Source organism: Dasypus novemcinctus, chromosome 7 (genome assembly GCF_030445035.2).
Source record: "Dasypus novemcinctus isolate mDasNov1 chromosome 7, mDasNov1.1.hap2, whole genome shotgun sequence".
Taxonomy (NCBI): Eukaryota; Metazoa; Chordata; class Mammalia; order Cingulata; family Dasypodidae; genus Dasypus; species Dasypus novemcinctus.
In genome coordinates, this window is record NC_080679.1 from 78,750,827 (window position 1) to 78,774,568 (window position 23,742).

General features: G+C 34.6%; 2 protein-coding genes across 2 annotated transcripts in view; one reads left to right on the forward strand and one right to left on the reverse strand.

The window, feature by feature from the left end:
- Positions 1-20,910, forward strand: part of CFAP210 (cilia and flagella associated protein 210) — an 86,926-nt gene extending 66,016 nt beyond the window's left edge. Inside the window, exon 9 of the mRNA XM_058300677.2 lies at positions 20,696-20,910. Coding sequence (XP_058156660.1) covers positions 20,696-20,809 — 114 coding nt within the window. The 3' untranslated portion in view covers positions 20,810-20,910. The remainder of the gene's footprint in view (positions 1-20,695) is intronic.
- The window catches only part of PPIG (peptidylprolyl isomerase G), a 50,987-nt gene continuing 29,286 nt past the window's right edge, over positions 2,042-23,742 (reverse strand). Inside the window, 6 exon segments of the mRNA XM_004460800.3 lie at positions 2,042-6,878; positions 7,060-7,196; positions 9,847-9,934; positions 11,472-11,639; positions 12,144-12,154; positions 12,156-12,349. Of these exon segments, the coding sequence (XP_004460857.1) occupies positions 5,780-6,878; positions 7,060-7,196; positions 9,847-9,934; positions 11,472-11,639; positions 12,144-12,154; positions 12,156-12,349 (1,697 nt within the window). The 3' untranslated portion in view covers positions 2,042-5,779.

Genomic DNA, 23,742 nt, shown 5'->3' on the forward strand with positions numbered 1-23,742 from the left:
GATGGCTGTCTTAAAAAAAAAATTGAGATATATTTCCTATTATCATAGAATTCACATTTATTGTTCAATGATTTTTAGTACATTCAATTGTACAACTACCACAATTTTAGAACATATCATCCCAAGAAACCCTGTACCCATTAGCAAAGTTACATTAATTTGAAAAAGTTATCTTTAGATTCCCATGCTTTTACTCATCCCAGAGTTAATATATTGCATAGGGGAATGATTCTCTCATACCCAAGATGCTGATTAATTAGATACAGGTTGAGGATGGCCACCAGTACTTTTAAAAGATGGCAGAGATGCTTATGTGGCTACCATGGGCTCTGAATTTTCTTACAAGTAATGGTCCCTAGATTTTAAAACAAAACTCTGCTTTAAAATAAACTGATTAAACAAATGACTTCAATCAATTATGAAAGAATACTATGTGTAATGCTTCCCAAATTGTGTGCTAATGTTGAGTGATGACTGATCTCACAAAGTCACAACTGGCGAGATATTTTTAAAATTTGAAGGGAACAGTGATATTTGACATCTACAGAACATCGTGTATTACTAGATTGAGGTAGTTCAATTTTAAGATTAAATGCTCCATTCCTTTTATTGGCATTGTAGTTGTAAAGCTGGATTTTCTACAATCCTGGGACAAAATACAAGTATCACGTGAAAACCAATATAGAACAGGAAAAGATTAGTGGTGTCCAATCTGATTTCAAGATTTGAGAATTTGTGCAATGGCCAACAGGTGCACACATCCTATCAGTAGTTGTACCTAAGAAAAAAAATTTTTTTCAAATGCAACTATTTAATAAACAGAACTGCTCAGGATTTCTTTTGGCCAAGAAATACCATGTAAAAATAACAAGATGCAAAGGCAGTTTGGGAACCTCTGCCATATGCCTTTTAGTGTAAATTCATTTTTAAGAGTTGTTATTTAGGGATGATTACATTTGGATAAAACCATTTTCCCAGCATTACACAGGTTATCGGTTTCTACGAAATGGTTAATTTCACAAACTGGTTTTACGACCACTTACCCAACTGAAGGATAGCATTAATATGAAACAATTCAGTGAAAAGAACTGAGTGGTGAAACACTCAAGGGCAGTGGAAATACAACTCTTTTAATCTGATACAAAAAACTCACTGCTAAAACTTTTGACAAAGATGTAAATTGGAACCAGGACATTTTGGCTATTCAGCAGACACTGAGGAAAAAAAAAAGAATGTAAAAATTATGAATCAGTACTTCAGAAATAAATTCAATATTAGGTTAGGGAGTATGTTCAAAAAAGAAATCTATAAAGCAGTAAAAATAGAAAAAGCAGATGCTAGAAGTATTTTAATACACAATTTGCAGTCCAAAGGAAGCTCTCACATTTATATATTCTCCTAGCTAAGGTATTTACAGAGTCCAAAAATTGAAAATTTATTAATAATACTCTCCTGTTAATACATACAGACCACTGAATGGTCAATGTTTTTACCTACGAATGTATTTTCATTGACTAGATCTAAAGGTAATGAGGCACATTTTCCCTACATATGCCTAATTCAAGTAAAAACAAAGCCAAACAAAAATCCCAAAAATGAGACCAATTTGTTTTAAAAAGTCAACTTATATTTACATGGGTTTACAGTGATAAGTGTTATATTAAAACAGGATATATTAGTGTTCCCAGTGCTGAAAAATTTGGAGGTACTATAAAAAGCAAATGGTAGAATTCCAGTAGGAAGTAATAAAAATTCCAAGTTTAAATTTGAGAGTTTCCTGAGGTGAGATGTATACTGCGATTTGAAGCATTATGAGTAAAAAGCTATACTTTAACGTACTGCCAAACCTTCTTCTAGAAACTGTCACCTCTGGCTAAATTCCTAAAGAACTTGGGTATTGTTAAATTCTCTTTAGTTTTCTTGTAATACAAATAGTTCTACACCCCCATGTGTAAAATAAAAGGATATTTTAGTTGATCTTTAGCTTTTAATAAAAAGAAAGGTTAATACAATACTTTTAAAAAATACAAAAAACAAATTGTTTATAGTAGCATAGTTTTATTTAATACAATGTTTAACTATAAAAGTTAATACAGTTTCCAAGTTTAAATTTTGTAAAATGCAGATTGCAGAAAACAGTTCAACATTTACTAGGCTACTGATGAGAAGCAGCATTTGGAAACTAATTTTATAATTAAGAAGACAAAAACTTTTTTTCTAAATTTCATTAAAAAAATATACATCACAGTGACTTCTGAGCTAGGAAAAGTAAGTGCATTAACTTTGTTTCTTTTCCACAAAGAGAGCAGCCACAGAACCTTTTACACCCCCATATACAAATACCCAATTCATTTATTAGTCTTTCAAAATACTATACACACACAAAAGGGGAAGAACATGTACAGGATGTGCTTTTGGTAACATGAAATTTACGTAAAAAGGGCAGACACACAAATTCAATCCCACCACTCTCCCCAGAAAATAAACAAATTCTGAACTACTCCACTCCTTTCTTCATCCCTATTGATGGAATTTTCTTAATTCATTTTTTCCTTTTTATTTTCTTGCTGGGTCATACTACAAACCAGAGAGTTTGCATTTGCCTAAAGGCAGTTGGGAAGTCCAACTATGGGCAGGTATCCCAGCCAATGCTGCACTTGCAGGGGCTCACTTTTTATTTTTTAAACAAATATTGTAATGAACCTATTTTTTCAAAATAGGGTATCAACTTAAAATCCTTGGAGAATGTATGCAACTGTGTAAGTATGAATCTTAAACTGTATAATTACAACAAAGAAGCAGGACCAAAAGGAAAGAGAAAATTATCTATTTTATGGTTCTTTAATACAATGAGATCTGTGATGTATTTTAAAGTATCTTCTGGTCAAGGCAAACCAAACATTTCCATAGATATTTAATATAAGAAATTCTAAGAGTGATGAAAACTATTACCAACAGAAAGTGCAAAGAACTACTAAAAACACATTAACTTGTTCCATATACTAACTTGAAATATTAATGAATACCATAACCTAAATACCAGAAACCAAATGTGTGCTGTCTCAAAATAGGAAATATTTACTTGTTTTAGTGTCATACTTTCCACTGGGCACAAGAATTAAAAGCCAGTTGGCAGAGCCAATATGCATCATTATCACACTTGAGTAAAGACAGGTTTGTCATACTAATTCTTTAAAATTTCTATGAAGACTTTCATTAAAGAACTTAAACTATATTGCTCTATGAACTGACTATAAAGTAATTTAATAAAAATGTCTTAAAGAAACCTAGTAGCTTCTCCACTGTTCATCAATATTTAATAATCTCTCTAAAGCATCAATTTCTGTAGCAGATAATTTAGGAAAATAATTCACACAAAATAACAATCATGAAGATTCTATACACTGAAAAGAATTTGCTCAGATATTGCCAACCAAACAATAAAAACAATCTAAAATTCTTTTTAAAAAAGATATTAAGTTAAAGATACTTTGAAGTAAACTGTAAATGCTAAACTATGAATCAATTTGACAGGAAAGAATGAAAAACCTGACTTTTAGGCAAACAGAGTACATTCAAAGTAAAAAAATAAAGATGGCACAATTATTAAAAATATAATGAAAGGACCATGCTAGCCAGGGCAAATCTTGCAAGTTAATTTTTTAAAAAACATTCTTTATATTCTGAAAATAAAATCTGGTTGATTGTCATTTCTAATCTCGACTTCTTTACCACATCTGTTTTACTGTTATAACAGCTAACAAAGCTTAAAAAATAAAAACAAAAAAATGCTTAGCAGAGTTGCTCTTTTGATAACCATAACAGAGAATACTGCTTATAGACAGAAATTCCTAAATTCTTCCCCCGCTATAGTTACCTTTCAAAACTCTGAGATTTGAAAAGTACTTGCCTGTAATTCTTGATAGCTCTAGGATCAGACAACAAAAAAGTTTTTAGTTAGCATCGTATTTAAAAAATGTTTAGCAATCCTTTCTTAAAATAGCACCGTTCTTGAAACTCAATTAGTTTATACCAAAGATTTAAAATATGCAATTTACTGAATTTAAGACAAATAATAACTAAAACATGTAACTGATTATACAGTTTGGGTACTCAGATTCAACAATTCCCTATTGTGGGTTTATTATGGTCAAAGTCCCTAAGAAATCAATTACCCTGGATTATAATATACATCTATTACCTTTATAATCAGGAAAAAATTTTGGAAAGAACCCATTGTGAATATTTGTTTCAGGGAATTCCAACCAATCTTATCACTATCCTATTCATTCCGTAAACAGCTGCCACAAAGCCAAATGTATTATTACTGTATTCATCAATAACGACAAGCATTCTGTTAAGAATTGCTTTATTCAGTTCAAATAGTATTGAATAGCTAGTAGATATACCAAGAAGCTACCTTGGTCATTAGAGTTGACATTATATTGACAAGTATTAAAGTACAAAACTTACTAAAGGGTACTATCAATTTGAATTCTGAAATTTTTAAATGAGGCAGATTTTGTATTTGCTAGATGTTCAATGTTTTATTTAGAAGAGAAATTACAGGATAAAAGGCCACTTACCACAAAAGAGCAAAATACAACACAAAACTCTTAATGGACTTTTGGGTATCTTGAGTGAGTCAATAAACATGCTATAGCCTACCATAATACATATATTAAAAAGATGCATTTTCCTGCCATTAAAACTCACAGCTTGGGAGTTAGAGAAGTCAGGTCAACTTAAAACAAAACATGCAGAGTTAACACAACTCTATAATAGTTTGATGGCCAAAAAAGAGGTATCTTGGAAGTTAATAAGTCAAGATGTCAATACTAATAATTTTTAGAATCTAATTTAAGGAACTGCACAAGTGGTACATTTTAGTATTTTTTTTTAAGTTTTAGAAAAGGTTAACAGTAATAGTAGTAATAATTAACAATATTCCCAAAAAGTAATAATTTCAACTCTTCAGACCAAAAAGCAATAACATAGAATTGAGAATTAGAATATGATTTTTCTAAGGTATAGGTCCTGTCAAATGCTGTGTAAGAGCAAGTCAAGCTCAATTAGTACCTCAACTGAAAAAAAACAACACTTTTATTTTTACAGACAGTTAAGTAAAATAAAACTGGACAGGAAAAACATTAACATTAAATAAGCTAGGCTTGAACTACAAAGAATCAGAAATGAAGTGCAATATAAATAACTAAATATCTTTTTAAAGCATAAATTACAGTGATGATTTAAGATCTCAACTTATTAGGATTCTGCTTCTGGGTAATTAAAAGTATCTGCTGCAAGCCTCTATTATAAATGCAATCAGCAAATCTATACAAGATATATTCTACCTAGAGGCTTTTAAAATTACTTTAATCAAACACTAGCTTTTGTAACAATGTATTGCAACAATCAGTTATGCTTGTTTGCAAGTTGTTGATCAAATTAGGATGTTGTATAACACATTTGCTATTGGCTGATTGTTCCAACACAAAAATGCACACAAGAAATAATTACACACAGCACACAGTATGACACCAAAGTGTTTTTCTCATTTCAAGTTTATTAAAACTTTAGCAGTACAAATTATTCAGGTTGCAGATTATCAAAAGATCAACTCGATGAAGTCCACATTAAAAAAAAAAAAAAAAAGACAAACATAAAACCCAAAAACAACGAAAAGAGGAAAACAACATAAAGGAGATTCATCAGCAAGTCTCTAAAACTTAAAATTTGAGACAGAATGGAAATAAGTTTATACAACTCACTCATCCACTCATCCACTTTTGTCTTCATCTGTGCCAGGGCTTGATTCATGATCAAATTTTTTATTTTTATCATGTACGTGGTCATTTTCTTGACCCTTTGATATTTGGTTTATTTCCTTTTCCATTGAGGATCTGGTCTTCTCCTCCTTATTTTTTAATATGTCATTGTCCTTACTGCTTTGTTTTATTTTTGACAATGGACTTTGATCTCTATCAGCCTTTTTTTCCCTATTATAACTTGAGCTATTATGATCACGATTTTTAGAGTACATCCTTTTTTCACCATCAGAATTTTCTTTTCTGTGTGAACTCTTACTTTCTTGGTTTCTGTATTTTTCTTTGTTTCTGCTTTGACTTTCTTCTCTCTCTGAGCTCCGTGAATCTCTCCTCCTCCTCCTCCTATCTTTACTTCTTGATCTTCCAGGTGTTGTTCTTCTCTCTCTGCTCCGTGACCTTCCTCTTCTCCTGTACTCCCGTTCTCTGTATCTATGGTACTCTTTGCTTCTGCTGCGATCTCGGTCTTGGCTTCTAGATCGTACTCTTCTATTTCTGTCCCTACTTCTGCTTCGTTCCCTTGTTCTACTGTTGTAACTGTGTTTGCCCTTAGTTATAGCACGTTCTCTACTCTTTGACTGTGCACGTCTATCCTTTTCCTTATTTTTATTATGATCATGCTCATTACTTTTTGAGTCTACCTGTTTAGACTTCTCTTTACTCCTACTCCTTTCCTGGTCTTTCCCCTTAGAATCAGACTGCTTTTCTTTTTCTTTAACATTCTCATGATCTCTTTCTTTACTCCTTGACCTCATCCTCTTTTCTTCATGTCTATTATGCTTTGAATCTTTTTCCTTACTCTTTGATTTTTCTTTGCTCTTACTCCTACTTTTAGATTTGGCCCTTTTCTTTACTTTGTTTTTATTATACTTATCATCTTTATCTGAATTTCTGCTCATGTCTCTGTCTTTGCTGCTAGATTTATGGTCTTTAACCTTTTCCTTTTCACTTTTTCTGCTTGGACTTTCTGACACATGCCTGTGATCAGTTACTTTTCTCTCTTTTACTCTAACTGGGCTTCTCTGATTTTCTTTTATTTCATTTAACTCACTCCTGAAAAACAAGAAATATAAAGATTTTAGAAAAGAATTGTATCTATTATTTGCTAGAAAACAGTATTAAAATTTCCCGAAGGCATTTAGAAACAATTAAAATAGCTATTAAAATAACTTTATGCACAATAGTAAATACAATACTTGTCAGATACATTTGTAATAATATAGTTAAAACTCACTTATCCCCTTTGATCCATCTTTCACCACTTGGTACCCTCATTCTTTGCGCTCTCTGCATCTCTTGCCTCCAATGTGGAGGAGTCTCACTACGCCTGAAACGATCCCTTGATCTGGATCTGGAAGGAGTTCGATAACGCTTAAGAAAAAAAATGCAAAAATTTTAAAAAGCATTATAAAAATAGTTAAAAGTTTATCCTTAGGCAAAGAGTATGTATTTCTAGGTTCAAATAGTCTGTTTTCGTTTTTCCCTTTAAAATTGCTAATATGTTCCCATATTTAAGGACGAAATCAAGAGAACAAACATTAAATACTTATATTGCAAATTCCAAAAAAGAAGGATTAGCCATATAGCACCCTATGTCACCCAATCCTTTTCCTCAAAGTCCTACCCAACTGATGCTATGGCATAATAGGTACAATAACCCTTAAAGGCTGCCAAGTTCCAATTTGGTGTAGGTGTACTTAACTGATCAAGTAACTATTTCCCATATTATGAGAAAAACTGAGTAAATGCATATATACACATTTATTCAACCAATATTTACTCAGCCCTAAGGATGGCAAATCACCTGACAATGTACTCAGGAAAACTTCAGTGAGCCAAGACATATCTGATTTTGCTCCCTTGAACTTTATATTCTATGTCCATATGGATGGACATAAAATCACAAATACTAAGCAAATATAAAACTACAATCAGGATGAGTACAAGAGAAGAAAAAGGTGCTCAGTGAACACATAACAGAGATCTGATCTAGTGTGAGGAAAGGATTTGGTTAATAATTAAAAGTTGAGAACTTTTTCTCATGCCAAGTTTTTGTTTAGGAGGACTTAGCTAGGCAAGGGTGAGGAACAGAAGGTTAAGAATGGAGGGGTGAGGAAGAACATTTGAGGTGCAAAAAATGCCATGTTTGAAGATCCTGAAACAGGAAGGAACATACCATGTTTTAGAAATGATCAATATGATCAGTATGGCTAGAGCTAACAACAACCTTGAGGGAAAATTGTACTAGATAATAGTGATGAGATAATCAATGACTAGATTTTGGGAGGTCTCACAGGCCATGGCAGGAATCTTGGATTTGTTCTAGGATCAATGACAAAGGAGTGACAAAATCAGATTTTTATTTTTAAAAGATCATTTTGGCTACTGTTTAGAGAAAGGATTTAATCAGTGATTCTCATAGTGATCTAGGGATCCCAAGACTCAGGAGGCCTGTAAGATCAAAAGTTCAAAACTATTTTTATATTATCTCATTTTTTTCACTTTTCATTCTTTCACAACAGCGTTCCAAAGACTCCTTATGTTCTGATGTCAATGCTTTCACAGCTAATGGAATGTGTCCATTATGCTCTTGTGTTTTGAATACTTGTTTTAATTTCTAAAATGGTAAATATTGATAGGTATGACCCACATCAATAACAACTCTTCGGGTCCTCAATTAGTTTTAAGAATGTAAGGGGATCCTAAGACAAAAAGTTTGAAAACTGCCAAGAGAGTAGTTAGGAAGCCATTGTACTAGTTCAGACAATATATGATGGTGAATTGAATTAAGATGGTAGGAGCAAAGCCTGAAAAGCATATGGATTTCAGGTATTTAAGAGGAAGAACTGCAGAATTTGTTGATGGAAAAGACAGTAAGGTATCAAGTAAAGGGGGAAATCACAAATATTTCTTTTTTTTTAAAAGCAGTTTTATTGAGATATTTCTCATACCATATAATCTATCCAAAGTGTACAATCAATTGCTTTTAGTATAATTATAGTGTTGTGCATTCATCATCACAAAAGATTTTAGAACAATTTCATTACTCCAAAAATAAAAACTCCACACACTTAAAAGTCACCTCTCAAATCCCTCTATCCTTCCCACAGTGATTCTTGGGCTTCAGGTTCAAGTAATTGTGTAGATGGTGGTGCCAATCAATAACACTAGGATTCTAAAGGTGGACCAGGTCTGAAGAGCAAGTGCTGTATGCTCAACGTCTCAATCTGAGACATCCATTAGGCTGCTCAATGGCTGTCAAATCAGCCTCTAGTACTGAGAAGAGCAGATGACCATTTGACAGTTATCAGCATATAGGTAGGTAGCCAGTGAAGGCTTGGAGTGATGAGTTTGTCCAAAGAGCAAATGCAGAGTGAGAAATGTCGGAACCTTGAGGTACTTCAATATTTAAGTCAGGTAGAGGAATGGCACTGGAAATATAAGACACACTGGCCAAACAGCTGGAAAAAAAAAGTCATGGATGCAAAGGAGAAAGAGTAATACAAGGAGGGATTTCAAGTATGATGAAGACTGAAGTGCTCTACTGAATTTTGCAACATGGAACTGACCATAAAAGTAAGTACTGCTTTCTGCAGAATGATGGGGGTAGAAGACAAACTGAATAGTTAAGGAATGGGTAAGAAGTGAAAAATAAGAAACTAAATAGTTATGAAAAAACAAAAGATATTTAAATTCTGATGGGCAGAACCAGTAATGAGCAAGAGAATGAAATACAACATGAAAGCTAATTTCTATTTATCTTTAACAAGAATAGAGATATGATCAGGAAGCAAGAAACACCACAATTCTACCTACTGATCCCAAGTTTTACATCGCATGGATTTTCAATTTGGAACTAATGACATGCAGAAGTTTCTGTCATCTATAAAAAGGGAAAACATAATTCAATATCCCTAAATTTCAGTTATTTGTATAGTAAATTAGTATTTGAGAAGCAATAAAATTACTTGAGGGAGATAAATGTAATACTGTTAAGATTTCTGGAAAAAGATTCACCTACCCTTGGTCCTCTTCCTTTAATTTTTCTGCCAGACCTAGTAACTAGAAGTCGCCTCTGGTATGAAGCAGGCTGGGAGTTAGGTGGATTACTACAAGGAAGCAGAGGGAATGTTAAAACATATTGTTTTATAAAAACGCATCTGAAGGATATAGCTTTACTGATGTAAATGAATAAATTTAAAAACCTATATATAATAAGTAGTTCTCAAAGACTAGTAGTATCAATTCCTAGTAGTTATCTGGAGAAGTATGGAACCATTGTTTTATTGTTGTTTTTTTAACTGTCGATGACTGGGGGGATGCTATTGGCACTTAGTCCCTGGAGTCAGGAATGCTAAAAATCTTGTAATGCATGAGAATGAAGGATTATCCTGTCCCAAATGTCTGCTGTTTCCTGTAGAGAAAACACTGCTATATAATGACTACTAAGATGAAGTTAATTTGACAGTAAAGTACTAAGGAACATCAACATAGAAGAACTCAGAGTGGGCTATATGCTGTTGGTAGAATAATTTTAAGATTACCTTATTATAAAGTACCGTATTATCCTAAAAGCAATTGTTCACTGGTGATACAGGCATATAAGTATATATAAGCATATTAAGTATACTAATGTGCATTAAGCATGCACAAACTGGTCTGAATTAGCAAAAACTTCACATTACAGTTTATACAGAAAAGGGAAACTCTTTTCAAATAATAGATAAGTTAATATTTAATTAGCACATTAACTACATTCATGAAAGTGATGCTTCTAATATACCTGAAAAGTTAATTCTAAAGTAGTTTAAACATTTCCTCTTAAATCTTTGTTTTGTACTTAACACCCTTCCCCAATACTAGTGGAAATATAAATGCAATCCAATCCATCTAAGTTACCTGATTTCAATAACTAAATCTCATTTTTATATTTTGATTGTATTGTAAAAGCACAGAGAGATTTCCTAGAATTTTACTAATTGTATGTTACAACATTTCTGATCAAAAAGAAGAGAAAAATTTCATTTTTTCCCTACTTTTGGACATGCTATTCAAAAAGAACAAATACAACTATTTATACTAGTGATTATACTAGATTTACTTAGAAAAATTTTCAAAGTACTTGAACAAGACAAATTTTCATTACCATAATACTATATATCAGGTAAGGAAAATAGCAATTTTTCTTATTAGACAAATTGAAGAATCAAATTTCTTACTTGCCTAAAAAGTCTTAATGCAAACAACACAATAAAAACACTTTTATTTTAAATGGAATTAGTTTGGATTGCCACTTTATGTGTGTGTGTGTGTGTATATATATACATATATATATAGAACCTGGGACACCTCGTATGTGGGAGGCAGGTGCTCAAGCACTGAGCTACATCTGCTCCCCTGACATATTTAATTTTTTGTATATGCAATACTTTAATAGAAAGGAACTGTCACTCGAAAACTGCTTGTAATTTAAGTCAATTTATCTTTCTAGCTATATGGTTAGCAAAAATGAGCTTTGAAACAACAACCTTTCAATCTTTGGTATAAGATCAGCAATTAAATCTTGTCTAGAGTTAAGTAAAAATTTTTAAAAAAGAAAAGCTATGGTAAAGAATGTAGAGCACTCTATAAAATATACATACTCACCATTCTCTCTCTCTCTCTCTCTCTCTGTTTTTCCTTTCTTTTTCATCAGCTTTAGGAGGACTTTTTCTCATTAAGAACCTATTTTCAGGTATAGGAGGGATTTCTTCTGGACGGACTGTAGACTGGGGTTGTGCTTCAGGATTTTCAGCCTCACTTTCACTAGACGCGCTTAGTAGACAGAAACACATGAAAATAAGTTACATTTAGTTATTACCTACTCTGAATACCAAACTGTTGGTATTTATTTCCTTTACGAAAGGTGTGATAATACATACACTCTCTATTCTCTTACAAAATGCTATCATATGGGGAAAATCTTCCTCCATTCCTCTGACAAACCAACTAACCAAATAACAAAACTAAATATTTATCACACTAAAAAAATTTTCACTAATCATTTATTCCTCCCATAAAATACACAAACCTATAAAACTAAAAGCATCTTTTCAATGAATATACACAAAATGATCTGAGTGGTTTTGCTGAAAAGGAAATGAATGTATCCAAATTTAATTTACAGAATGTAGATATCAAAATGGTCTCATGATACTTTGCTATGAAATATTTCTATTTCAGTGTTCCTATATGAATGATCCAAAATCCCAATCAATTTATGTATAAACAGAAGGGAATTAGAATACAAAGGCAGTATTATAGAAGTAAAATTAAGACCTTTTCTTGCTTCTTCTTTCGCTTCTTCTTTTCTTTCTTATGTTTTCGGGAGTTTTTTCTGTGTTTCTTTTTTCTTTTTTTTGATTTTTCTTCAGAAGCACTTTCAGAATCAGAAGAATCAGAAGAGGACTGAGAATCACTTGAGCTATCTGAGTCACTGGATGATGATGATGATGATTTATGTCTTTTCTTTTCTTCTTTCTTAACTTTAATCAAAAACAAAAAGATTAGGTCAATACTTTTTAGATAAACTTTTTAAGTGTAAATTAAAAATTTCTGCTGATTCTCACTAATTTCCTTATTTAACATTTAATTCATCTCAGCTGTTTGAACAGAGAGGTACATGAAAAAGGTGATTTGGCTTATATGACAAAGGAAAGGAGTTAAAACTCAGGATTAGAATCCAGATCCCCTAGCTGCACGGGTCAGAGTTGTATCTATTAGGAATCAAAGAAAATTGAAAGTACAAGTCTAAAACACCAAACTAAGCTATTTACAATAAGAAACATTAGAACAGCAGTTTTAAAAAAGCACAGAAACAATATTCCCATATCTGATCTTAGTTTTTTACTATTTCTCTTATTTTCAAGACTGGAGGTAGAATCTGGAGCAGGGAAAGAACAAACACTCTGCATGAATGTGGAAAGATGAAACATGATTCCACTGCATGGGCTTATGTTCTATGAAGCCCGAGCATTCCTCTAATGATTATGATTTATGTTTTGGGGTCTGTGGCAGTTTGAGATTATTTATGAATTCCCAAGAGAGATTATGTTTGTAAACTAATCTATTGCTCTGGGTGTGATACCCTTTGAATGTATGACATTCAGTTGACATGTCTTGATTAAATTACCTGTTAAGGGAACGCAGACTTGGCCCAATGGATAGGGTGTCCACCTACCACATGGGAGGTCCGTGGTTCAAAACCCAGGGCCCTCCTTGACCCGTGTGGAGCTGGCCCATGCGTAGTGCTGATGTGTGCAAGGAGTGCCACACCATGCAGGGGTGCCCCCCACATATGGGAGCCCCACGCCAAGGAGTGCGCCCCGTAAGGGGGGGAAAGAGGAGAGAAATAAATTAAAAAAATAAATCTTTAAAAAAAAATTACCTGTTAAGATTAGGGTTTGAATTCAACTATGATAGTAGGGACATGGCTCAGGGTTGAGCCCCTACCTCCATAGTAAGGTAGATACTCACTCATGAAGTGAGTAAAGTAAATGGATACTCACTCATGAAGACAAATAGGAAGAGAGAGAGCTCCACAGACACAGAAGATATGTGGAAGAGGAGAGAACTTGGTCTTTTTGGTCCTACTGTGTGAAAGAAAGGAGAAGGCTCAAACAGCTAAAGTCCCAGGGAGTGCTGAGCCATTCACCTGATAGTCTGCAACTGATAAGGCCAAGAAAGAAACAAGGCCTCCAGCCTCCAGCTGAGATAAGAAACTGGGCCCAGGGAGACTTTAAGAGGAAGAAGGAAGAAGATAATAAGCAGAGATCACCTGCCATCTTGCTTCAACACATGGCAAGAGACTTTGGTGAGAAAGTAGCTTTTGAGTTGAATTCTTTAGGGTCTTGTACGTTTTTTGTTTTTAAATATTTACTATTTATCCCGTTCCACCCGCCCCAGTTGTGTCCATTCGCTGTGTGTTCTTCTGTGACCGCTTTCCATCCTTATCAGCAGCACCTGGAATCTGTGTTTCTTTTTGTGTTGCATCATCTTGTTGTGTTAGCTCTCCGTGTGTGGAGGCGCCATTCTTGGGGCAGGTTGCACTTTCTTTCGTGCTGGCAGCTCTCCTTTCGGGCACACTCCTTGCGCGTGGGCCTCCCGTATGCAGGGGCACACCTCTGCGTGGCACGGCAATCTTTGCGCACATCAGCACTGCGCACGGGCCAGCTCCACACAGGTCAAGGAGGCCTGGGGTTTGAACCGTGGACCTCCCATGTGGTAGGCAGACACCCTATCCAATGGGCGAAGTCCACTTCCCTCTTGTAAGTTTTTTACCCCAAAGAAATATCCTTTATAAAAGCCAACAGATTTCTGCTACTTTGGCTGACTAATACAGGGACTCTATAAAAAGTCATTTCAAAGTGAAATTTTATTTTGGGTTAAGGAAGTAATAAGTATAAAGAGGGCCAAAAATGCAAGTGTATGGAAGACTAGGAAATTAATTAAGTGAAGCTAACCAGGAACTGGAGAAGATGCCAAGCACTGGATAGTGCTTGACCCATCTAAAGTTATTCTAATTCAAACTATGGTGGACTTGAAGAGGCTAACTCAGACCAAACATGGGACTATACTGATATATGGATAATTATAATGACTTAGAATACATCAAATAAATAAAAAACCATCACATCAAATAAATAAAAACCCATCAATGCATAATGATATTGGTAAATAAAATACAAAGCATTTAAACTGCCTTTCCGTATACAAACTGTACCACTGGCTAATCAAAGAGTAGCTATGAAGGGAAGTTGTTCTTTATAAAAATAGTAGCCCAGGAACAGATGAAGAAGGAATCATAGAGTATCATCACTTTCAACTTCTAATGAATCACTGACTACCAATGGCTAAAAGAAGAGACGACCCTCCAGTGCTACTTCTGCTCACAACAAAAGGAATGGGGGGAAAAAAAAATCAAAACTATCAATCAGTTTTTCAGAACTAACAATTTATAAGAATGGAAGTACAGCAGGAACATAGATAATACAAGGATGCAATCAATAAAATTCTGGCTGTGCAATATGGGAAATGGTACTGTACAAATAACCTATGTCTTCAACAAATAAATTTCAAGGCAACATGAAAGGATATTGTAAGGGAACCAATTTAAAATAATAATAATAATTTCAAAAAACATTTAAGAAGACCATTTCAACATGGTAAACCTTATTTGGATCCAGTTTCAAACAACAACAAATTACATTAATGAAACAATTAGAAATTTGAATACTGCTAGGATTTTGATATATATAATGTATAACTGTGTGTGTCCGGTACTGGTTATTATTTGAAAAAGTAATCTTTTGAGATAAATAAAATAGTTACATATAAAATTGTCCTGTCTAGAATTTGCTTCAAAATAGGAAAGCAAGTAGTAGAGAATAGGTAAAATGAAATTGGCCATGAACTGTTTAAGCTGAGCTATGAACATGGGTGTTCCTTATATTATTTTACCTATTTCTGTATATGTTAATATACAAAAATCAAGGAGACCCAAACAAAATATATCTTTGTACTATCTGTTGGCTCTCTGGCTCAGAGCTCATTTTCTGACCTTTCCTCTAGCCTCAGGAACTACCGAGCATTTCACTTTTGGCTAAATCTTCTTTCTAACTCTTACCTCAGAATTTACTGCAAGGAAATTAAAGTAAATAAATAAGAAAGGCTTTTTCAGGCCTTTACAGCCTCCCTCTTGGAAGCAGCTTTGCCACAGATTACTGGATCTGTGGCTTGGATTTGAGCAACTAAACAGGGACAATCCTAAAGAGCTAGAATAGGTTGAACCGAGAATCAAACAACAGCAGTAACACACATCCTCCTGTCACTAAATCCTTACACGATAGGAAAATTGAGCATCAGAGTAAACTCATCATCATAATCAGATGCCTAAACATCAGTGCGAAATTACAAACCATACTAAGAAAATGGATGACTGATTCAAGCAAAAAAAAAAAACAAAAAAAACAAACACACACACACGCCAAAGCCCTACATGAGACACAGGATTTGAGACAACTAATCAGTAAGGTTCATACAAATCTCTTAAATAAAAAAATTCTCAACAGTTTTAAATAATTATAAGAACAGTTGAGTATTTTTTTCTTCATTTACCAAGTTTTGTTGTTTTCTGTGAGTTACATTTTAATTACTTAATGAGTACTAGTATATATAAAGAATTTACAGGAATATACTATATCCAAGATATATGAGTCTGTTTAAAATTATTATATACTTGACTAAGGACCTGTGGCTCACTGTCAAATTGTTATCCAGTACTGAAGAGATGCTGCTGCATTGGGGAATGGGAGCAATGGGTATTAGTTTAAGGGAACCCAGAGGCAATGGCTTACCTGAACTGAGGTAGACTTTCCTCACCCAGCTGTATCTCAGGACCACATACATACTAAGTGTAAGGTGTTTGAGACAAATACAGGTTGTGCCCGGAAATCATGAGATCTCCACTATGCTGCTGTTGAACAATTCACATTGTTACCTACCCTGTAACCTTTTGTAAAGGTAAGCAAAAGTGTTGGGTGAAGCCTACTTGTCTCAGGTGTTTGTTAATTTGAACCCAAGACTACTACTGCTGGTGTAGGCAGAGTGAGTATTACAAATGTGTAAACTGAAAATATATACTAAACACCTTAGTGATATGCAGGAAAAATTTTTTTAACCTTTTAAAGAAATCTAAGGAAGAAAATTCAAATGAATACAAGCAATTCTAAATAAAACATGATACCATATAATATGCAAACAAAACATCCAGAAAGGATAAGAAGGCAAAAAATGGAGACCTGACAGTATCAATATTAAGTCTAATAGAATGTACCCTGAGTTTCAACATCTGTGGTCTAAATTAAAATATATTATTTAGGCACATTAATAATCTAACTGCAATTTTACCCTAAGTGAAGCCAACCATTAGGTACAATTGAACAGTACATATAGATACATACTCAAAACAATGCTAGAACTCTGAGAGAAAGACTGTAGAACATTTGGGGAGGTTCCACAGAAAACTCTATATAAGCTCTGCACTCACAGAGCTTGCAATCTATTTGGGAAAATAAGAAAAACAAGTGTGAATCCATTAGCAAACAGCACCAGAAAATATATACTTAAGTAATAAATTTTGTAGATAAAACACTATAAATTCTATATGGGTTTATGAGTATGGTCAGCGAGAAGAGTAAAACAGAAAGGCTTTGGAAAAGTACAGTCAATTGTGCTATAACATATGTATTCCTAAAACTCACTGTGCTATGAAAAATTGCACAATAAAAACCACAAGGCTTACACGGACAATGATAAAGGGGCACAATACTGAAAATCTTTTGCCAGTGACACATTAAAAAAGAAAAGATAGGAAACTAATAAAAAGGGGAGTACAATTTTACACATTAAACAGTTAAGAAATACATAAATATTATGATGCTTTACTTTGAAAAACATCCAAGGTTTGAGTTGGAAATGAGAGTCAGAGGATGACAGCTTACAAGTTATTACAGGGAGTTGGAAAGAGGTTTCCCTGAAATTGTATGGAAAGTTTTAGTACCAGGTCGTGCATGGGTATGGTTAATAACCTAAGTCAGTAGATGTTTCAGGCATGTGCATTTTATATTTTCCTATGCAGCTCAGTTCAGCTGGGTATAGTATTCTGTATTCATCTAGTGTTTCTTATAGATAAGACCACAGATATGCAAATTAGAAATTCGTGCTACACCCTAATCATTTTCTAATACATCAATCATATTGGAAAAGTGTTTTAAAAATAAAACAGTACAGCAAAACTACTAGAACTTGAAATGAGAGTGGGAGAAAGTATGGCAAGTGCTACCTGTAGAGTACTTACAAAGTGCTAAGCACTCTACAAAGTCCTTTAAAAGTGTAATATCATTAAAGGAGCAGAAGATTCTGGATAAAAGGAAAGATTTATAAATAAGGTGAAAAACAAAAACAAGACGACTCTAAAAGATAGAAAGGAAGACTGGTCAGGGACCCCTCGTTTGAGGACGATACAGTGGTGTGGTCCCTGGAGTTTGTTTTGTCTCCCACATATCCTAGAATGCATACTTGGAAAGCCTGCAACTGAGGCATCCCAATAGACAGAAATTTTAAAAAGCCCCAAGAAAAGCCTGCTCTTTCCAAACAAAGTGCTAGGAAAAGGATGGTGAAGCACATCAGAAATCTTTTTGCCAGTATTGTACTGGCATTACAAGCATACACCACAGAAAAGGTTGTGCACACTTGCCAATGGCAGTAAAGTTTGAGTGGGGAGTTACGGCTTTCAATTCTCTGCTGGTGATGCAATACTTCCCCTTCCTTGCATGACTGATAGCGGCAGACTAAATGGAGAGCCTGGACTTCAGCACCCTCCTACTTGCCCACATGCAGTGAAAGATGGTATGGATTCCAGAGAGTGGGGACCTGGAGAAAGGGATTCTTTAAACCTATATATAAGTCCTGGGCACCCCACAAGTATAAATGACCAGAAATAATATTGCAAAAGGTTCAAGACCTAAATTATAGTGTAGAATAGCAACCAGGTTTTCAGATTGGCATCTGGGTAGCACACAAATGAAGCCAAACAGGAGAGCTCTAAAAATGAAATTATCATTGGACTCAGGGTCCACAAAAGTAGGCTGTAGCAATTTGATATTATTTATGAATTCCAAAAAGAGATATTATTTTTTAAAATTGGTCTGTTCCTCTATGCATGATAAACCTTTGAGTGTATTAGATTCAGCTGAGACATCAGATTAAATTATGTTAAGATTGGGGTTTTGATTCAACCACGCCATTAGTGTGACTCAGCATTGAATCCCAGCCTCCTTGAGCTGATAAAACACCCTTACACGGAGGTAGACCCACAGAGAAGAACATGGAGGATGAGAAACAGTTCATGAGACATGGCAGAGATCCTGGGAAGAGACATGAGCCTAACAGTCTACAGCTAACCTTGTGAAGACTAGAGCAGCTAAGCCTGGAAAGAAAGGAGCCCTGGGAAGAGAGACGAGTCTTATGCCAACCTACAGTTGAGATAGGAAGAAACTGGGACCACGGAGCCTTAAGAGGAAGAAGGAAGGCTGAGCCCTCGCAGACATCGCCTTGCTTCAACATATGGCAAATGACTTTTAAGGTAATGTACCTCTTACGGTACTTTGATTTGTACTCTTTAGGGTCTTGTGACTATAAACTTCTTCCACAAATAAATAAAAGCCAACAGACCTCTGATACTTTGCATTAGCACCCCTTTTGGATGACTAATACATAGGCCAAGATCTGTATGCTTAAGCTCAATGGGGTGACTGCCTGCTGAAGGAGAAAATTTAAATAGAAGCCAGAGTCTCATAACATAATACCAAAATGTCTAGGACACAAACAAATAAATAAATCATCCATTATACCAAGAACCAGGAAAATATACGGGGTTAAAGGATTAACATGTAAAAAACATATATAAAAATAAAAATAGGAACACTCCTTCACTATTGGTGGGAATGAGGAATGGTACAGCCTCTGTGAGAGATGGTTTAACAGTTTCTCAGGAAGCTGAATATTAGAACTGCCATATCATCTGAAAATCCCTTTACTAGGAATATTCAGAAGAACTTAAAACAAGGACACGAATTGGCATTTGCACACCAATGTTCATAGCAGCATTATTCAGAATTGCTGAAAGAGGGAAATAACCCAAGTTGTTTCCCATCAATTGATGAATGGATAAACAAACGTGGTATATATATGATGGAATACTATGCTACTGTTAAGAAAAAATAAAAATGGAATGCATATGGCAATATGGATGAAACTTGAGGACATTAGGTTGAGTGAAATAAGCCAGAAACAAAAGGACAAATACTATATGGTGTCACTAATATGAACTAAATACGATAAGTAAATGAATGGAGTTAAAATTTAGAGAATAGGTTACCAGGAGATAACACGAGGGCTGAGAAGGTGTATGCATGCTTAATGTATGTAGAATTGTTAATTAGGTTGAATGTAAATGTGTGGAAATTAATAGAGTTGATGGTAATACATTATAGTGAGTATAACACTGCTGATTTATAAATGTGATTGTGGCTGAAAGGTGCAGTCTAGAAAGGTGATGTTAATTGAAGAAAGATGGAGAAATAATCTAGGGACTGTTGAAACAGTGAACCTGGCAGTGGATGAAGAGTGTGGTTAATAGTACAAATACAAGAATGGTCTTTTATGAACCATAACAAATGTACATCACTATTACAAGGTAATAAGAATATGGTGATACTAGGAAAAATACAATTAATGTAACTTAGGGACTATAGGTAACAACACTACTGTAATATTCTTGCATCAAAGGTAAAGAAGGTACTGTATCAATGCTAAGAGTCACCAATGGGGGAGGGATAAGTAATTTTTTTCTGTTGGAGTAAGGACAATGTTCTAAAATCGACTGAGGTGATGACAGCACAACTGATGAAACTGAGAGACACTGAGTGTACACTTTGGATGGAGTGTATAAGGCATGGGACTGAACCATGTGGTAGATGATGGACCATTGTTAACAATACAAATATGAAAGCATTCTCTGGTGAACTATGACAAAAGTACAATACTAACACATCGTGTTAATGATAGGTTGATTTATGGAAAAAATACTCCAATATTCCACAACAACGCAAAGGGTTGGCTGTGGGGTGATGTATGGGAATTACGCATATTATGCATAATTGTTTTGTAAGCTCTCAACTTCTCTAGTAAAAATAAGTAAAAGATAATTAACATAAAACTCTCAAAGAAATGCTAAATAAAACAATCTTTTTTTTTTTTTAACTAATTAGGCAGGAAGCGGATTTGGCTCCACTGATAGAGCGTCTGCCTACCATATGGGAGGTCCACAGTTCAAACCCCGGGCCTCCTTTACCCATGTGGAGCTGGCCCATGCGCAGTGCTGATGTATGGAACGAGTGCCGTGCCACGCATGGGTGTCCTCTGCATAGGGGAGCCCCATGTGCAAGGAGTGCGCCTGCAAGGGGAGCCTCCCGATGCGAAAAAAAGCACAGCCTGCCCAGGAGTGGCACTGCACACGCGGAGAGCTGATGCAGCAAGATGACTCAACAAAAAAGAGACACAGATTCCCAGGGCCTCTGACAAGAATGCAAGTGGATAAAGAAGAACACACAGCGAATGGACACAGAGAGCAGACAACAGGGCGGGGGGATAAATAAAAAATCAATCTTAAAAAAAAACAAAAACTAACAAAAACTAATTAGGCTGGCAAAGATCAAAGACTCTGATAATATTTTGCAAAGGTTGTACAGAACTTATTCTCCTATAGCCTGATGGCACTGTCTATGAAAATTACATTTGCATGCCCCCTATAATCAGTAATTCCATTTCTAGGAATTTATCCTACATGAGAAACATTCACACACATATGGAATGATGTACAAAGTTATTCATTTCACTGTTTGTAATAAAATAATGAAAACAACCTAACTGCCTACCAACAGAGAATCAATTACATAAATACTGGTATATCCACACAAATGAAATGCTTTGCAGTTTGAATAGAAAACAGTGGTACATAAAAAATCAATAATATTCATTGCCTGTGGGGATGGAAACTGAGAAGCAAGGATGTGAAATACACTTTCCACTAACTTTCCTTTATGCTTTCTAAATTTTGAAACAAATGAATGCATAAAATTTTTGAAAATCAAAGAATATTTTAAAATAATGTTTTCACCCTACCCCCCCCCCAAAAAACCCTTTCATTTCTTGCCTAACCAATTATATAAAATCCATTTCAAAATATCTTTTATAAGCATATAAGTATAGTTAAGGTAAGATAAAACAGTACCAAAAAGCAAAACCACAATGTAAGTTAATAATAATGGATGAAAAGGAACTGCAAAGAAGAATCCTTTCAACTCTTGGTCAGTTTATTTTAGATTGCATAATTTGCTTATTACATAAAGATTTCCTGAACCTGTTCACTGACTTTTTTGGAGGAAGGGAAGTAATCTTATCAATTAGGAACTGAATTTACTAGTACGATATTATGGTTTAAAAAACACGCTGCCTTGTTTTTTGAGGTCTTCAGACTATACCAGTATGAATTTCACTTGAAACCTTGATATTGAAGGAAATTTCTAAGTCTCCATCAAAGTAAGATCTGAAATAAGGCATAGCGCTATTCCTAAAATAGGTCTTTAGACATTTTCGTTTTGTATTATTCCTCGTCTCTTTTTAACAGTTTCTAAGTTTAAGATCCCACTACGTTCCAGTGAAAATGCCATAACACATGCTCTCTTATATTCATAATAAGGACATTAAAATGAGCCTATCACTGCGAAATGAGCCTCTGGTGTTCTTCACTTGTCTCCTGATAACGAGATTCCCTAGAAGCTTCCTCTTTTCTAAGAACTGTGTTTCCTAAGCATTATCTATTGTCATGTTTCCATAACTCAGCTCTTGTGTTTCTGTGTACTCTGGGACAGCAACGCCTCATCTCTTTTTGCATAGCAAAGATGGACAAACCCATTTTTAATGACTGCAATGATCATCATGATTTAAAAAGTCATGCCAAACTAAAAAAACCAGGCTGTGCCTCAGTCAAGGTAGCTCTTTCATTTTCTAGTGGTCTGTATTCTATCTTCTACTCTGCCCTTTGACAGTCCTTTTTCAAGCCTCTCCAGAGGATCCAGTTTTTATTAGCCACCAATGTTCCAGCTCTGCATCTGCTGGAAGGTTCTTCTCCTTAACTCTGAACTTTATCTGACATATTTAAATAGCCACAAAAAGCAGGATCTCCAATCTTGCAACAGCAAAGGGAGAAAGGCCCAAGAAGATTGCCCAGACTCACCAAGACCATATACAGGTGGGCCCAGACAGTCAGATTTCTTCAGAAGTCTTTTTGTTTTCTTTCAGGAAGTTAAAAAAAGAAAAAAAAAAGATTCTGTATTTATTTCTTTTTAAACTGGGGTCTAAAACTCTCAAACAAGGCTTTAAAATATGATGATGATGAACATCACACATTGTTGCGTTAAAGCTTTTTTGACTGTTCCCAACTTAAAACTCTTTTAAGGAGGCCATCAAACTTATAAACTGGATTCAAGGCAGAGCTCTGTCTAAAATAAGATTACACAGATGAGTCACAAAATCCATTCTGACCAATGTTCTGAATGGTAACTAAAGGACTGTGGAGTAACAAGTGCTAAACTGATGTCAAATAACAAAGATCTTTTCCTCTTTCCACAGAGTGATCCAGAATATCATAGGGCATGAGAAATCTGGTTCAAAACAAATCTGAAAAGTTCAGGAGACTCCTAGGAAGATAGTAATAAAGGGCCAAATCTTCCTCACCAGGGCCAAATCTTCCCCATCTTGACAAAACTCATAAAAGGTATGCAAACTTGAGCTTGAGTGAAACACACTAGGATGTTATTATCTATCAACTTTCAGTGTCCACATTGAATAGGTAAAATTAGCATTTATCTCTTCAGGTAACAATACATTATAAAGATGTAAGTAGCAATATATGAAGATCTTTTAGGCAAATATTCAAGTACTGCCTTTTTTAGTACCAAAAGAATCTTACATCGAATCCATTAGTTGCATGGTTAAAAATTTAAGCTTTTTAACCTCAATCTCTTTCTGAATATATAAACCACACAGCATCCTCAACTTTTGTAAACAGTGAGAATAGATCCTAATAAGAGAAGTTAAAGACTACAAAATATAAGAAAAATAATTAGTTGTCAAGTCGAGAATAGAAATTAAAGATTTCCTGAATGATGTGGCAAGAAATAATGCCTTAAGCCAAAATATTGTAGTGATACCAATAACTCTGAAGAATTAAACATTAGGTTCAGGGTCTAACATA